Source organism: Cynocephalus volans, chromosome 2, assembly GCF_027409185.1.
Source record: "Cynocephalus volans isolate mCynVol1 chromosome 2, mCynVol1.pri, whole genome shotgun sequence".
In the NCBI taxonomy this organism is placed as follows: domain Eukaryota; kingdom Metazoa; phylum Chordata; class Mammalia; order Dermoptera; family Cynocephalidae; genus Cynocephalus; species Cynocephalus volans.
This window is the reverse complement of record NC_084461.1, coordinates 224589414-224605692: the sequence shown is the minus strand read 5'-3', so window position 1 is coordinate 224605692 and position 16279 is coordinate 224589414. Positions and strand designations below refer to the sequence as shown.

The 16279-nt window shown below is 46.6% G+C and overlaps 1 protein-coding gene across 1 annotated transcript; it reads left to right on the top strand.

The window, feature by feature from the left end:
• Positions 1–1587: 1587 nt before the first annotated feature.
• Positions 1588–12643, top strand: C2H10orf53 (chromosome 2 C10orf53 homolog). Its single transcript, XM_063084712.1, has 3 exons — positions 1588–1684; positions 11804–11923; positions 12579–12643. The coding sequence occupies exons 1-3, from the start codon at positions 1588–1590 to the stop codon at positions 12641–12643; spliced, it is 282 nt and encodes a 93-aa protein (XP_062940782.1).
• Positions 12644–16279: the final 3636 nt, after the last annotated feature.

Genomic DNA, 16279 nt, shown 5'->3' with positions numbered 1-16279 from the left:
AGAGATAAAGAAACTTTATGAAGCCTTGAAAATAGAACAGTAACAAAAAATGATTCTTATAAAACTTTTAGCAAAGTGAAAATGGCAAAGTTAAATTTCTAATAAATAAAAATACAACAGTGAATAGAGGGACTTTTGCCTTATAAAAAGTGCACAAAGTTTAGGGAGAACCAGAAAATAAGTCCTTCCGAGACAGAGTATGTGGCCATAATGACATCAGGATTGTCCTGCACTCGTCCATAGTTTGCTGTGTTCAGCTGTGTTGGTGAGTTCAGTTGCTGTGATTTGATGGTTCAAAAAATTAATGTCCTGGGGGTAATTGTTTATAACCCTAAATAATGTCGAAATTCTACTGATATCATTCTATTTACCAATCATGTATAAACAAATTCTCACTGAAGAAATTTGTGTCATAGTAGAACATGCTGTACGCATGGAGAGAATTAAAACACACAATAGCATATGCTTAGGAAGAATTAATGAAAAAGGATTAGAAAATCTTTCACTGTTGAAAAGGAGGGTAAAAATGTCAACTACAACTGGATTTTTATAAATTAAAGACATATGTTGTAACTGCAAGGGTATAATTGTTGGCATGGGCTAATTGCTGTAATAAACAACCCCCAAATCTCAGTAGTTATAGAATAGAAGTTTCCTTCTTGCTCCTGTCACAGACAATACGGATTGGTGGGGCTCCATTCAGCACAGCTATTCAGGGGTGCAGGCTCCTCCCATGTAGGAGGGGGTGCAGGCTCCTCCCATGTAGGAGGACCTGCAGGCTCATCCCGTGGGGCCTGCAGGTCCTTCCTGGAGCCTCCGTTTCTGGGTACCCATGAGGAAGGAGGGACAGCAGGTGTGGAGACTTTTTAGGAGCTAGGCCTAGAAGTGGTGTATGTCCTTGGGTCTGCATTCCAGTGGGCAGAACCGAGCAAGTGAAAGGGAGTAGGCACACTTACAGTTTTGTCTCCACCAGAAACAACTTTCAGAGAAAAAAATCGAAATGATTTAAAAATATGTTGACTCAATCCAAAAACAGGCAGGAAGGTAGAGACGTGCAAGGGTCTCCAATCCATCCTACATGCTTGGCCTCTCCGAGCCTCAGTGTTGTAAATATGAAATCCAAAATGCAACTGACTTCGCAGGGATGGTGTAAGGATTAAATGAAATAACGTATAGCAAGTGCCCAGCACGCCTCGTGACGCAAGCTTGCTGTGCCTGGCCCGTAAATGTTGGCTACTGTTGCTAGTCATCGCTAACACGTGCCACACCAAGTGAAGTGGCGTGTTAGCGTATGAAGGTCGGGAGAGCAACTGGGGTCCCGGGCGCCGGCGCGGGCGGGAAGGGTCCCGAGCCCCGCCCCTCTAAACCCCGCCCCGCCCCCCGGCCCCGCCCGCCCTCCGCAGGCCCCCTTGGCCCCGCCCCGCGTGGCCCCTGGACCCGCCCCTTCCGGCCTGGCCCCGCCCCACCCCCGCAAGCCCCGCTGGTCCTGCCCCTTTCGGCCCCGCCCCGCCCTCCGCAGGCCCGGCAGAGCGGTTGCCGGGCAGCGTGTGTCGCTCTGCGGCTCGGGCGGCGGCGGCGGCGGCGGCCATGCCCGAGAACGCGGTGGTCATCGTGCGCTACGGGCCGTACAGCGCGGTGGGCCTGTCCGTGGAGCACCGCACCTTCCGCCTGCAGGGCCTGCAAGGTGGGCCGCCCCACCGCTGCGCCCCGCGCCCCCTCTCCGAGCGTCCGCGCAGGCTGCGCTTCTTCCTTCCTCAGACCCCGGCCAAGCGCCGCCTCCCCCGGGAAGTCTTCCCAGAGCCCCCGCCCCGGGATGGTGGAACATCTTCCTCCGCCGTCCACTGCTCGGTTGTGAGAGTGGGAACAGACGTGAGCTGTGGGCCACGTGGGCAGTTTACACTAACTACCTTGACAGAAAAATTACATAATTTGTAACCTCGCTTTATGAACTGGGAAACCGGACCAGGTGTAGTAAGTGACTTGCACAAGCCAAATGGCTGGAACAGTGCAGTGCCGAGAGCCTATCCCTTGATCGCTCATTCGTGCAACCAGCCTTTATTAAGCACCTAGTATGTGTTGGAAACTCTTCCAGGTGTCTAGGACACACTGTTGAACAATGACGTGTGTCCTTGACGTGATCGTCTCATTGTGGGCTACTAAGTCACAGTTGTGTCAATGCTCCTACAGGGAGTAGGGGTGCCATGGGATCGTAACCATAGTGACTGGACGTATTTGAAGGAGAAAGGAGAGGTCTGGACAGGCTCATTTGAGTTGAGCTTTAAAGAATAAGTAGAAACTAAAGAGAGGAAAGAGACTGCTACCTGCAAAGGCTGGAGGCATGAACAAATGATGCATTTGTTGAACTGATGGGAGGACGAGACTGCAGAGGTAGAGAGTGGCACATAAAAGTTGTAGGCAGGGGGGATGAAACCGTGGCTGCTCTGAGGGGACAGGTTAGAGGCACCCAGATTGGAAGCAGGAGGTCGAGTCAAGGGTCTGTTGGGTGGTCCAGGGTTGAGGTGAGAGCAGCTTGGACCAGGACAGCCACGGAGGGGATAATGACTCAAAGTAAAAGCAATGGTCCTTCCCAAGAGGATAGATGTGGAAGCAAGGGTCAAGAGGATGCCGTCCAGACCCAGCCAGTGTCTGGCTTGAGACAGTGCTGATGAGTGGAGGTGTTCTCCACTACAACTGAAAACACCAAAGATGGACCACAATTTGGAGGAACATGGTTCCTTCACCTACATAGATGGAGGCTCAGAGAAAAAGTCCGAGATGGAGAGAGGAAGGTATGAGTCATTGACTTGGAGAGAACGTATAGAATAAGAGACTGAGCCTTGATGAACTGTTATATGATCCAAGCTAAGAATCTTCCAGGTAAAAATGCTGTGGGAGTCCAGAGAGACAAAAAACAGGTTTGGCCCAGCCATCAAGGAAGGGCTCCCGGAGGAGGTGATGTTTGAGTTCGAGTTTGAAGGATGGGAAGGATTTCAATCAACAGAGAAAGTTTTTTCTCTGAGAGAACAGTTGATTAAGAAATTTCTGTTGTTAATAACTCAGTGTTTGTATTAGTCTGCTCGGGCTGCCATGACAAAATACAATAAACTGTTGCTTTAAACAACAGAAATCTGTTTTCTCACAGTCCCTGATCAAGGTCCAGCAGAGCTGATGTCTGGTGAGGGCTCTCTTCCTGGCTGGCTGACGGTCACCTTGTCTCTTGTCCTCACATGGTGGATATGGGGCAGGGAGAAGTCTCTTCTTATAAGGACACTAATCCTATCAGATTATCCCCTTCCCTTTAGACCTCACTTAACCTTATATACCTACTAAAGGCCCTATCTCCAAATACAATCAATTGGGGAGTAGGGTTTCAATATATGAATTTGGTGGTGGGGAGGGGAGAGGAGGGAGGACACACAATTCAGTCTATAGCAATGTTGTATGGTGATGCTTGAAATGTTTTAGTCTTGCTAAAACAAAACATTTCTCCCATTCATTGTGTATTTGCTCTGTTTTAAAGCACTCCTTTAACACTTAGCCAGGCTGTTTACAATTCTGCCTGAGCCCTTACTTCTTGCTTTCACTGAGCCTGTAGATCAGCCACTGGTGAAAGGTTAGGGTCTTCATAGTCTTTTCTGAGCATGCACTTGGCTTTCTAAGTGACCCAGTGTACATGAGTGCTTTTGAATGCCTTAATTTCCTAAGGAATCTCTCTCCCTAGCTTTTTCTCTTAGGCTTTATGAGGTCTATTGTATGTCTCAACTGTAATCTTTTGCTTAGGCAGCTGCAGGTTTTTCATTCGCCTTGTTATGTTTTTGAGCACTGCCCACGGCTTTTCCACCTTGTGTGAGATCCAAGTTAGGCAAAGACAAGTGCCTTGTGTCAGTCCTTCAGGAAGCCCCCAGATGGATTAGGAAAGACAAGTATAACAATTTGCAAATAAGGTCTGCTCTGGTCCCTCTGGAATCAAAGACCAGGGTCCCATACTGGGAACACTTGGGCTGCTCTTTTCAAGACTGCCACCAAGTCAGGGAGGAGGTGGGGCAAGGACCAGTAAAAATGCCACAGAGCTTTCCTACTGCCTTCAAAGGCCTTTTTCTTGATTCAGTGTTCACTTAATTGCTGTAGACCTTTGACTGTTTTCTAGAGTTTTCACAAAGTTGGTTCTAACAGTCGCTGATTGTTTTTTCGATGTTTCTGTAGATGGATGGGAGTTTGGAGCTGTCTACCCTTCCATTCTGCTGACATCTGCAGACACTTTAAATTGTGCTCCTTAGCGCTGCCACAGCCAGCATTACTGCATAAGTCCAATTAGATCATTTATCTACCAACAATTATATTAAAGCAGAATGCATAAATGAACGTTTTGTTATAATATGCAACTCACAAGTGGGGGTGGGACTCCCCATCTAGTTTTTCCACAAACGCCATCAGGTTTACCTGTCGCCTCTACCTGGTCACTTGTCTCTTGTGTACATTCTCGGCACTGTTGGCAGGGAGACGGCATGAGCAGAGGGTAAGCACAGAATCCAACCAATCTGCTTTTGAATTGGTCTTCACCATTTAGTAACTTCATGGCCAAAGTCAAAATCAAGTTATTTTTACCTTTATGAGCCTCAGTTTATTTGTTGGTAAAAAGGGAATGTGGACCCCTACCAAGTGGTATGAGATTCCGATGAAAAAATGGCACATAGAGTCACGGCCACCACTCCTGCACCTAGTAAGTGCTCAACAAGTACTAGTTCTTATTACTCCTGGAGACAGGTGGGGGTGTCATTGGGAAGGGGAAGAGGGGACAGGTTGGGACGTTTGAGGACAGCACTCAGTTGGGTCTGGTTGGAAGATGGTTTGCAGTGAGAGATTCGGGCTTGTTTTACCCTTGGCAACAGGGAGCCAGCACAGGTTCTTGATGAGATCAAGGAGGTACTTTAAGAGGCCAATTCTGAAGGAAGAGATTTGGGGACGAGATGGGGGTGGGGGATGAGCTATTAAGAAATATTAAGCCAGTGGTTAGAAATTACATTCTGAAGATAGAGAGAAATTAAGTCAAGGAAACTTGAATCAGGAATAGTTATGATTTTAAATGACATCTATATGTTGTGACTTCCAAATTGATACTTTTAATCAGGAACTCTCATTGCCCCTGGGATGTTAAATAGGCATCTCAAACTTGGTTTGTCCAAAATTTCCAAACCAGACTAGTAATACTCGCCACACACCAGCACCCCTGTTGCTCCCTGTGTCGGCTCACATCAGCTCCATTCTTTCAGACACTCAGCCAGAGCCCTTGCAGCTCTGTCCTCAAAGTAGCTCCAGAATTCAACCCTTCTCGCCCCTTCTTACCACCACCCCCCACTTTTTGTCCAGCTGCTGTCTCCTCTTGCCTGGATTATTTCCCTAGGCTCCTGACTGAGTTCCCTGCACCTGCCCTTGTCCCTCACAGCCTATTCTCAGTACCAAAGCCAGGTGAGGCTATTAAACCTGAGTCAGAGCCTCTACCTGCGAGAACATTCCAGTGGCTCTCAGATAACTCAGGGTAGAAGCCAAAGGCTTACAATGTCTACCAGGCTCCTCGTGGCCTCCCTGACCTCGTTCCCTCCCATTACTACTTACCCTGTCCTCTGGCTCACTCTGCTCCAGCCACACTCGCCTCTTGCTGACCATGGAATGCTCTTTCCCAAGTGGCCTTCACTCTTCACTCTCCGTCTTCCAGTCCTCCTCAAAAGTCACCTCCCTAGGCAGGCCTTCCTTGAGTATCCCCACCTAAAATGTCAGTGCTTCCCTCTGCCTCCCTCCCTCCTCCTTTGTTTTGTAGTGCTTGTAAGTATCTAACATAACGTGTATTTCACTTGTTTACCTTGTTATCCTTCCTGGCCACTTGCATGTATGCTTCAGGGGGAGGAATTCTTGTCAGTTCTAATCTATTGCTGGGTCCTGTTGCCTAGAACTGTGCCTGGCTTATTGTAAGGATTGATAAATATTAGTTAAGTAGAATCCAGCTGTCCCATTTCTCAGTATCTTCTTTATTAAAAAAAAAAAAAAAAAAAAAGGCACACTTGCATAAAGAGGTGTGCCATGAATGTTTCCTGCAACATCCTTAGTGACAGTGTAAAATTGGAAATGACCAGAGAAAGGAATGGCTAAGTGAATGCAGCATGTCTGTCATGTGAAATGCAGTGCAGCAGTGAAAATTAATGCAACACCCATGTATACTGACAGGGCTGGGCCACCACGTGCAATATTGTGAAATGTATTGGGATTGTTTGGTCTTCTTCCCCATTTCCTGGCATACAGTTCCTAAAATCCTTGGAGTCCCCAGAGTGAAAAGGGGGTCTTTCATATGAGTTGACCGATGGCTGGGGGCCCCTAGGTAGCTTCAGGATGGGGACTGGTCACCAGAAAGACCAAGGCAGGATTAGAGGGTTGGAACTTTCAGCCCCAACCCCCAGCCTCAGGGTGTGGAGAGGGGCTGAAGGTTAAGTTGATCACTAATGGCCAATGATTTAATCAATTATATTAGTCCATTTCTGTTGCTTATAATGGAAATACCTGAAACTGGATAAATTATAAAGAAACAATATTTATTGCTTCCAGTTTCAGAGTCTGGGAAGTCCACAGTCCAGGGAACACATCTGGTGAGGGCTTTGTTCTTGGTGGTAACTCTACAGCTATGCCAGATGTCACATGGCGAAATGGCAGGAGCAAGAGAGAAACTAACTTTCTCATTCACTCTCCTTACAAAGCCCTCAGAACCATGCCCATGGCCACCATTAAACCATCAATGGATTAATCCATTCACTAGGGCATGGTCCTCACAATGTAATCACTTCCTAAAGGCTGCAACTTTCAATTACCATAATAGGATTTCCCACCTTCTTAACACTGTCACAGTGGGTATTAAGTTTCCAATGTGAGCTTCGGGGGAACAAACATATCCAAACTAGATCATCAATCATGCCTATGTAATGAAGCCTCCATAGAAACCCAGAAGGACTGGGTTTAGGGAGAGCTTCCAAATAGCTGAATACATGGAAGTTCCTAGAGGGTGGCACACCCAGGGACGCATTGGAAGCTCTGCACCCCTTCCCCCACACCTCGCCCTGTGCATCTCTTCATGTGTTTCCTTTGCAATATCCTTTATAATAAACTGGTAAACACAAGTGTTTCCCTGAGTTCTGTAAGCCACTCAGCAAGTTAATTAAACCTGAGGAGGGTTATTGTGGGAACCCCAATTTATAGCCTGTTGGTCAGAAGCACAGGTAAAACAACCCAGGGCTTGCAATCGGCATTGGAAGTGGGGTGAGTCTTGTGGAACTGAGTCCTCCATTTGGGTGATCTTATGCTATCTACAGGTGGATAGTGGTGTAATTGAACTGAATTAGAGGACACCCAGCTGGTGTCTGCTGCAAAACTGACTGCTTGCTTGGTGTGTGGGGAAACTCCCCCACACACATTTGGTCACAGAAGTCTTCTGTGTTGGTTGTTGTGGGTGAGAGCAAAGGAAATACAGTTTGTTTCTCAACAGACCACAATATAGCACGAAGGGAATAACGCGTGTTCTTGAATTTCATAAACACTATGATCCCACCTCCACTGAAAAAGACAAAGAGAGACGGGGGGAGGAGAGGAAGAATTATGGGTGATTTTTAAATTTTTGTGCTTTTCTATAATTTTTAAGGTTTTTAAAAAGTGTGAGTCCCAGGCTGCCTTGATTAGCTCAGTTGGTTAGATCTCAGTGCTGATAACACAAGGTAAGCTCAAGGGTTCAGATCCCCTGACCAGCCAGCAGCCAAAAATAAATAAAATCATGAGTCTGCATTATATTTATAATCAGATAAAATTCTAGGGTTTAAAATATGTATTTATATAGAGAGAGGTTTTTTTGTTTTTGTTTTTGTTTTACCAGCGAAAGTGTTTTAAAGAACCAAGAAAGGAGATGGGTCAGAGAGGGTGGGGAGAGATGGGCAAGCCATTGAGCATGCAGATGACAGGATGGCTTCTTGACCTACAAGAGGGTGGGTTCTGGAGACACTAGGCTGCAGGCTTCTCTGCAGGAGGTGAAGGAGGGATGGAGACGAGGAAGCAAGCGAAGAGCACAGGCGGCAGGCACAGGCTGCTCTTCCCACAGGAGGGGAGGAGAAGGAATATTTTGAGAAAATCAAGGAGAGCATTTTTGTGGTTGAAGGAGACTTGAGGATTGCATGGTATCAGCAGGTGGTTGATTTGTAAAGTAAGCTCTGAATGTCCATGAATGATAACTCATATAATCTTGGCAGCCAACATTTACTGAGGGCCCGTGACAAGGGCCAGGGTACTAACAACAGCAAAGAAGGGAACATCTGCTTCCCCCCCACCCCACACAGCCCCCCTCCCACTTAGACCCAACCCCAACCTCACAGCAAGCAGGGAGTTGTATGTGTGCAGGCCCTTCTCTGTAAAATCTGCATCTGAATTCAGTGTATTTCTTTAAAAATCACAGCCCTTTATTGTTTCCCCGAAGCCCTGCTGGCTCTGAAAATATGCTTGGTCTTTCTTGAACTTACCATGCCTTAAGCAATCTGAAAATTTTTGTTCTTTCTTTATTATCCACAAGTTATAATAGCTCAGCAAAAATGTTTCCACTATGGCCTTAATTTAGATGAAACTAAACTAATGCTTAGCAAAAAGTTCTAAGTACTTTCCCTAACCATGGTTGCTCTTGCCAAATGACTCACTCAGAGGAATTGGAAAGAATCAAAACCAACCCTTAAAAACAGAATCCATCCCTATTTAACTAAAACACCTTTGTGCCAGTCTCCTGTCCCTAGCTCTGCATTATCTGCACTCGTTAATGGTCCTTGGCATTGCATCTGTGCTAAGTAGAGGAGGGAGAGAGGTCTGTCTGCATACCTTGACTTCTAACCAGCAGCATCTAAATCATTCACAGATGGTGCACAATGCCGCCAGCACTGAGAGGAGGGTGTCTGTTCCCTGTCTCTTCAGTTTATCTAGATCCCCCGTGAAGAATGAGGTGCCACTTCAAAGAGGCGGGCATTCTGCGGGTGGCTGTACAGCTTCTGGTTGATTTATGCTGGAGTTTAGCCACTGCCTTTGTGCCGACTTTGTTTCAGGGAGTATATTTATCTGACCTTTCTTTGAATAGACAGCAGCTCATAGGAAAAATCGGGTCCTCCATGTAGAGAGGTGGCATTTGGATGAGCTGCAGGAATTCCGGGGCTTCTCCTTGTTTGATTCCTTAAGCCTGCACTGGCTACCCTACAGCGGGGCTCAACACATCTGTGACGGATGGGAAGGGGACAGGCGTCCTGAGGCTGAATGCACCGCGTAGACTCTGAAGAGGCTTATCGCTTTAGTAAGAATTCGACCTAGGTCACTCGGGGTCCAGAAGAGTCGTGGGCAGTGCCTGCGCCATTCTGAGTTTGCTTATTCATTGAGCCTGTGTTAACACCAGGCACCTGGGGCAGGGGCAGGAGTGGGGATTGTGGTCAGTGAGGAAGATGCGGACCCTTAAAGGCCGCCAGAGCCTTGCTTTGCAACCCTACGGAAGGTAGAGTGAAGAGTGATGTGGTCTCTTGAGGGGGTTTCTTCCTATCGGGCTTCATTTGCTCATAGATGAGGTGAACCCCATTATTTGGCACCCCCAAACCATGGGGGAGATTATTCGGTGGATCAAATCCTTTTTCTTAGCTACACCATGTCACATAAGCATGACACTGTCCTCATAACACAACCTGCAAACCCAGTGAGGCCTGATCCTACCATTTCCCTTCAGGGAAGGAGTCATGGGCTGGCTGTGGGCTGCTTGCCTCCTGGGACCACCCCTGTGGGTCCTCTCCTCTCCCACCAGAGACAGTCCCTGCACCTCCTTGTTCTCTCCAGAACCCCTTAGGCCTTGGAGAGCTGGTGCTGGGTGTTAATGCAAGAGGGGAGGGGTCAGGGGTGAGGTAAGGACAGAGAAGCTGTTTTGCTCCCAGTTTCCTCCTATCATGTTTAAATTCGTTCTCCAGGAGTCTTCAGGCAATACAAAGCCAAAGGTCGTGGAGGCCAGGTTGTCCCTCCCCACTTGCAGCTTCTCCCACCTGAGGGGGTATTGCCAGGGGAGGGTGGGATCCCAGAAGTCTCTGCCTATAGACTGCCCTTATGTCCCCCTAGGTGACCAACTGCCCTTCCACATCAGCTGGATTACTTCTTTTAAACAAGTCATCGGTCCGAGCTGAGTGCCTTCTTCAAAGACATTCAAGAGCAAGACACTTAAACAGGATACAATAACATCAATATGCCAAAGACAAAGATGCAGGCACCCTTTAGAGAGAGGAATTAGCCTACGCAGGTCAATTAGGGCCACCACTGGGTGCCCAAGGAGCGCTACCGTGTTAATGGAGATCCTTGCTGAGTCTGTTTCTGAAGTTCCTTTCCAGAAGTGAGACTAAAATCACGCAATTAAAGTGTTCACAGTTGGGGCTGGGTGTTTTTGAACTGATTGAAAGATGAAGAAGTGGACACACCAACATTGGGAAACAGCAATTGTCTCTGTAATTAAATGCAATTAACTGACATCACGGTCTGCTTTTCTCCACCGAAGACTGATTGAAACCCTAAGACTTTAAAAAACATGCCCCCCATCTGATCTCTCCTCCTTCCTAACCAAAATTCTCAGCAACATACGAAGACTGCCAAAGGCGGGGATCCAGCATACCAGCTGCAACCCCAGCGTTACAGGGTGGTCAGATCCAGAAACTGGGGAGAAACATGCTGGAGAAAACAGGAGCTCCAGGCTGTCCAATGTGCATCACTTCTCTTAAAACGCATGCCTTGCATTCCCACAGCAGGGATAAAATCTAACAATTTTTCCATGGCCGATCTCTGGGGAAGGAGCCATTGAATATAAGTGATAACCAAAAGTGAAATTCCCAAGGTGAGCATAGAAGATCAGTCCATTAGCTTTTTAAAAAAACATTTTTTTCTGACATAAATCATCTGGAAATGCTGAAAGAATAAAGAGAAAAAAGTTTCACAGTCTCACCACAGAGATAATCACTGGTATTTTCTTCTTCCTTACATACATCTTTTAATTACTATTGAATACATTTTTTTAATATGTATTGTACATATTTGTATCCTGACTTTTTGCTTATATTTCAAGTATTTTTCTTGTCATGAAAAAAGCTCATAAACATTTTTTAAATGTGCAAATAAAATCTCATCATATGGACGTACCACTGTTTCCTTGACCGTCCTCTTATTATTGGACATGTAAGTTATTCACAGTATTTTGCTAATGTAATAATACAGAAATGAACATCTTATCGCAAAACTCTGCCCGTATTTCTGATTTTTTACCTTAGGAAACTTTCTTTTAAGTGCAATGTCCCGGGCCAAAGTTTAGAATCATTTTTTGAGGCTTTTGGTATGTTGCCCTCCAGAAAGGTGACCGATTTATATTTCTATCAGTGGGGTAAGAAGTTGTCTAATCCCCTGAGTTCCCTGCAACGCTGAGTATTGCCTCTTTAAGGGTAGCAATAGCGCTTTCCCAGAGAAAGCTCATCGTTTAACAGATCATCTGAGTCTGGGGCAAGTTGTAACCAAACCCTAAATTGCTCAGGCCTCTGGCTGTGCTTTCCAGCAAAGGTGAGGACCCCTGGGGTCCAGCTCCAGTTAAGTGCCCACTCAACCTGGGCGGTTGAGTTATAGCCATGAGCAGCTAGAGAGCAGACAAGCTGCTGTAACCCGTGAGGACACCTACATATCAGGTTAACCTGGAGTCTGTCCCCATGTCACCCAGTTCCCTCTCTGTCTTTTCCAGCTGTGTTGGCCAGAGACGGGCACAAGGTCGTCCTAGAGAAGATAGAAGACTGGAATGTGGTAGAACTCGTGGTGAACGGAGAGGCCGTCTTCCACTGCAGCATCCAGGACCTGGAGTTTGGTAAGTTCTTTCACGAGCTTTCCCACCAGCATGTCGCCTCCTCTGCAGGGTCGCTCAATTTCTAATTGAAATGATTGGCGTGTCCTGCCTGCATTCAAATTGGGTTTCTTTCTGAGTTTTAAACATAATAAAAGCCCTCCGTGCTGTGGGACATGAAGGAGAGCATCCCAAACCACACACAGTAAAGTGCCTGATACTCGGGGCTATTTCCCAGAACACTGGAGGTAGAAGAGGAAAGAAAATGAAGTGAAGCCCTGGACTTCAAAAGGTATGATGGAATTTAGGAATAAGGGCCTTTTTGCACTTTAATCATAAGTGTTTTATTATTTACTTTCAAATCAATTTTTGTTCCATTTGATTATTCTATCTTGACTTGCTAAGACAATTAAAGTCAATTCACCAGCAGTGCACGGCGTTATCAGCAGCGTCCTTTGCCCTGGAGAGCTTCTGGCCTGGGTGGCTGGCACAAGCTTGCCTCCCTGTGCTTGGATATAAAAGCTTTTGAAATTCACTAATACTCTCTTAAAGGCTAGTTAACATTTACATGCCTGTGGGCCTTTTGAAAGCGCACTCCTGGTGGAAGCCATATGTATGTGTGATATTCCATTAAATTGTATCTAAAGCGGCCAAGAGAAAATTACATCTATTTCTCTAGGAGGCGATGGTAAACTAGACCCACTGTGCGAAGAGGCAAGGATAGCCGTGCTCAAGGCCTACTGATCTCCCCGTGGAACTGGCGTCTCAAGCGTCCAGAACAGCAGCTGCCCCCGGCCATTATGTGATGCAGGTGGAGTGGCCGTGCGGGGCATGGACTCTGGGCTCTCCCAGTCAGAGCAAGGCGACGCCAGCCTGTCCTTCAGCTTCACAGTGCCTGCTTTCTCACCTGGCTGCACAGGGGCCCCCCAAAATAATAAAACCACATCATTTGCAGCCTCTTTCAATCTCAACCCATAGGGAGAGCCCTCCAATATCAGGTACACACTGAGCTGAAGGAAATAATAAAATGCAGTCTGATAACAAAGCGCCATCCCTTACTAATAACACACAGTTGCCAGAGGCATGCGGATTCCGTTCTGCAGTAAGTGAGGAGCTAGGAACAGGTCAAATTACAGGGGGCTGGGGGACATAGAGACCTTGGGAAGCCTGCACCACAAGTTAAGCTAATGTCAGTATTTGGAAACCTGGCTAGTCTTACAGATTTATTTCTGGTTCCCGATGGAAAAAAATATTTTAAATTGCTAATATAAAATGAGCTAAAGTCAAATCTTCAGTTATTCTCATTTAAAACAAGAAAATGATCTGCCTTCTTTTGCATTAGCCAGTCCAGCAGGCTGTCCTGAGGAGAGCGCGACAGAGTCCTGGGCAGAGCAGGAAGTCTCCCCTGGCCCTTTGGTGGAAGATAGAGCCGTAGCGCTCAGAGGGTTTTAGATCAGTGTGAAAATCAGTCATGTCAAAACCATGTTCTTTTTCCTTGTGGGTCCTAAGGAACTGTAGTATAGATTCCTAACTGTAGAGTACAGGGGAGGGAGAATGCAGATTCTGATCTGATGACGTTCAATGTGACGTCATGGTAGGAAGGCCTCACACCTGTCAGAAGATGTCACAGTCCCTAACAGAAGACTGGAGCCCTGGGCACCTGTATGGAAAGAGCAGGGCTTTCAGAACCTCCAGAGGGCCGCAGCTGGCTCTCAGCCCCCACCCCTGGCCTGCCTTGCCTGCCCGGGGAGCGAGCCCCCATCACCCCTGCCAGCCCCAAACCCTCCCGCTCCCCACGACTTCGAAGGCCCCCCCTGGACTCCATAAAACTTGCCCAAGCTCTTTCTCTCACCTGATGAAATAGAGGACATGATTTTAAAACCCCAGCCCAAACTTCACTTAAGAGTTGACTCAAAGATTACAAACCACCTAGAACTCTTTGGAGATATTTAATCATCTCCTTACTGAGAAACTGAGGCTCAAAAAAATTCTTCCTCTTGGTGTCTGGTGCTGGTTTTTACATGACTTTAGTAACCCTAGATTTAGTCCCTTTTTGTCAAATACCAGCTTTTACTATAAATGTAGCATTCTTTGTTTCAGTACAAACATTTTATTACAAGAAAAATAAATTTTTATTAAAGAAAAATGGAAAAATACAAGTAATGATAAAACACAAAATAACATTTTGATATATTCCAATCTGGATTTCTTCTCCTTATCTCTGAATATTTGTAAAGAGATAGACATGTCCAGAAGTCGACTTTACCCGTTTGGATTCACATTATCTGTTTTTTGTTTTGTTTTGTTTTTAACTTAACATTTTATGTTGAGCCTCTTCTTGTATGATTAAAGTATTTACTGACTGCCTGAGCATTCTGTCTTGAATCAGGAAATTTCTCTCTCCTTGAACATGAGTCCTACTTTCGCTGCCAAAGCGTTTTCTGCTAAGAGGTAGCATTGCAAGCTTCCCCGTCTGCACTCAGTGTGATAAGTAACTTCAGCTCCAAGGGCTGTGGAATCCCGTCTCCTCAGGCCCTGCAACCCCAGCATTGGCACTGGCACCAAGTGCTCCCCTCAGCAGCCCCCTGGCCCTGCTCCGGCAACCCTGCCCCCAACTCAGGGCAGCCCACCACCACCCCCCGCGACCTGCTCTCCTGAAGGGCAAGTCAGGCTAGATTGCACACGGATTCGAAGAAAAACCGGAGTGCATAAATCTTCTGGGGGACACCTGTGCCCAGGGCTCCGTGTCCGGGTTACACTGGGAAGGGTCACAGGGGCTAGCTCTGGTGCTGGGATTGGAGAGGCAGGTGGTTTGGGGCAGAGGGGGAGGCTTACCACTGTACATGTTTTTAGTTGTGGGATTGATTTTTACTTCGTGTGTGTGTGTAAGGGGTACTTTTCAAATAAACATTTTAAACTCAATCAAGACTTTAACATCAACGTCATCTGTCCCTGTGAACTAACCCTCCTCTGCCATGGATTAAGAACGTCCTCTTTGAGGCGTCAGAAGAAAGGGGCACCGCCCTTCTCCTGCGTCCTTCTCCTGCACCTGTCTGTCCCCTGTCTTCTCGAACACATACCTCCCCACAGAGAACCAGAAAAGCAGCTTGCTCCCACCGGAGGCACACGAGCTAGATTTCAGGTGCCTTTAACACTTTTAAACACCACTTAATTAAATCACATTTTAGGTTTTATAACATGCCAAATCAATGTCTTGTTACTGGAACAGGTAAAGAAAGTGTCTTTTTAGAAAAAAATTAGAAGCGTAGCTCTGTCTTAATAGTTTTTAAATGAAATATAGAATCTCTAAGCTTTTTTCACTGAGTCTAAAAATTTTTAAAGAATAGATTTTCAGGGGCCTACAGGGCTGCTGCCTGGGGCCTCGCTGGCTTACCTCTCCCTTGGTAGGTTTACCCTAAAAATCTCAACAAATAATCCTGTGACCAGGCCATATACAAGAGAATCATGTTAAAAATCAGTTCCCAAGATAAATTGCAGGGACATTTCAACAGTGGCGGGATGGAGGGAGGACCCTGAAGGGACCCTGGTACTCTCAGTAGCAAAGGCTACTCCGTTGAACATACATCCTGGCCGAAGTAATACTGGGATTGAGTATCAAATCCCCTCCTTCAGACTCTCACCTGCAGCTCGCAGGCTTTGAGGGCATCACAGGGTTACAGAGGGAGATTGTCTCAGGTGACAACATGCAAATGCCCTGTGAGTGCCAAGTTTCCAGGAGAAACACAATTTGGCCAAATGCCAGCCCAGATCTCTGACATAAGGCATGAAGACAGATTCTTCCCGAATATGTTTGAACAATTGAAAGGATCATGGACAAGAGCATGTTTGTGGTTGCTGAGATAGCAGCTAATCAGGTGCTGTAGTCCTGGCTGTTCTGTGCTGTGTGAACCGGAGCTCACACCCCCGAGGCCTGCAGCGTCCAGCAGTGGCAGGCCGAGAGGCGCTCAGCTGGCAGAAGAAAACTACAGGGCAAACAGCACAGCCAGCTGGGGATGGGGGATGCACTTGAAGAGCAGTGCCAGGCTCACAGGGCTGGCTGCCTCTCAGCTCCAGTGATGCTATTGCTCTGCAGGAGGGGGCAGGTCTGCTGGTATCTTCTGGATTTTTCCAGAAAAGCTGGAAATCTGGATTTTATTTGAAACTTTTAGTTTTAAAGTGTTGGCTCAATTTTTTAAAAAATGCAATGCCAACTAACGAACAAAAGCAACCATCTTTGTGGTCCGTTAGTACTATGATCATCTGGGTGTATATCTCCAGTATACACCTTTGGTCTGGGTGTAATTTTCTCCAGAAATTCCGTGGTCACCCTTTCTGTAAGGTACAGCCTTCCTGTCCACTGTGGTGGTATGTGTAGACTAC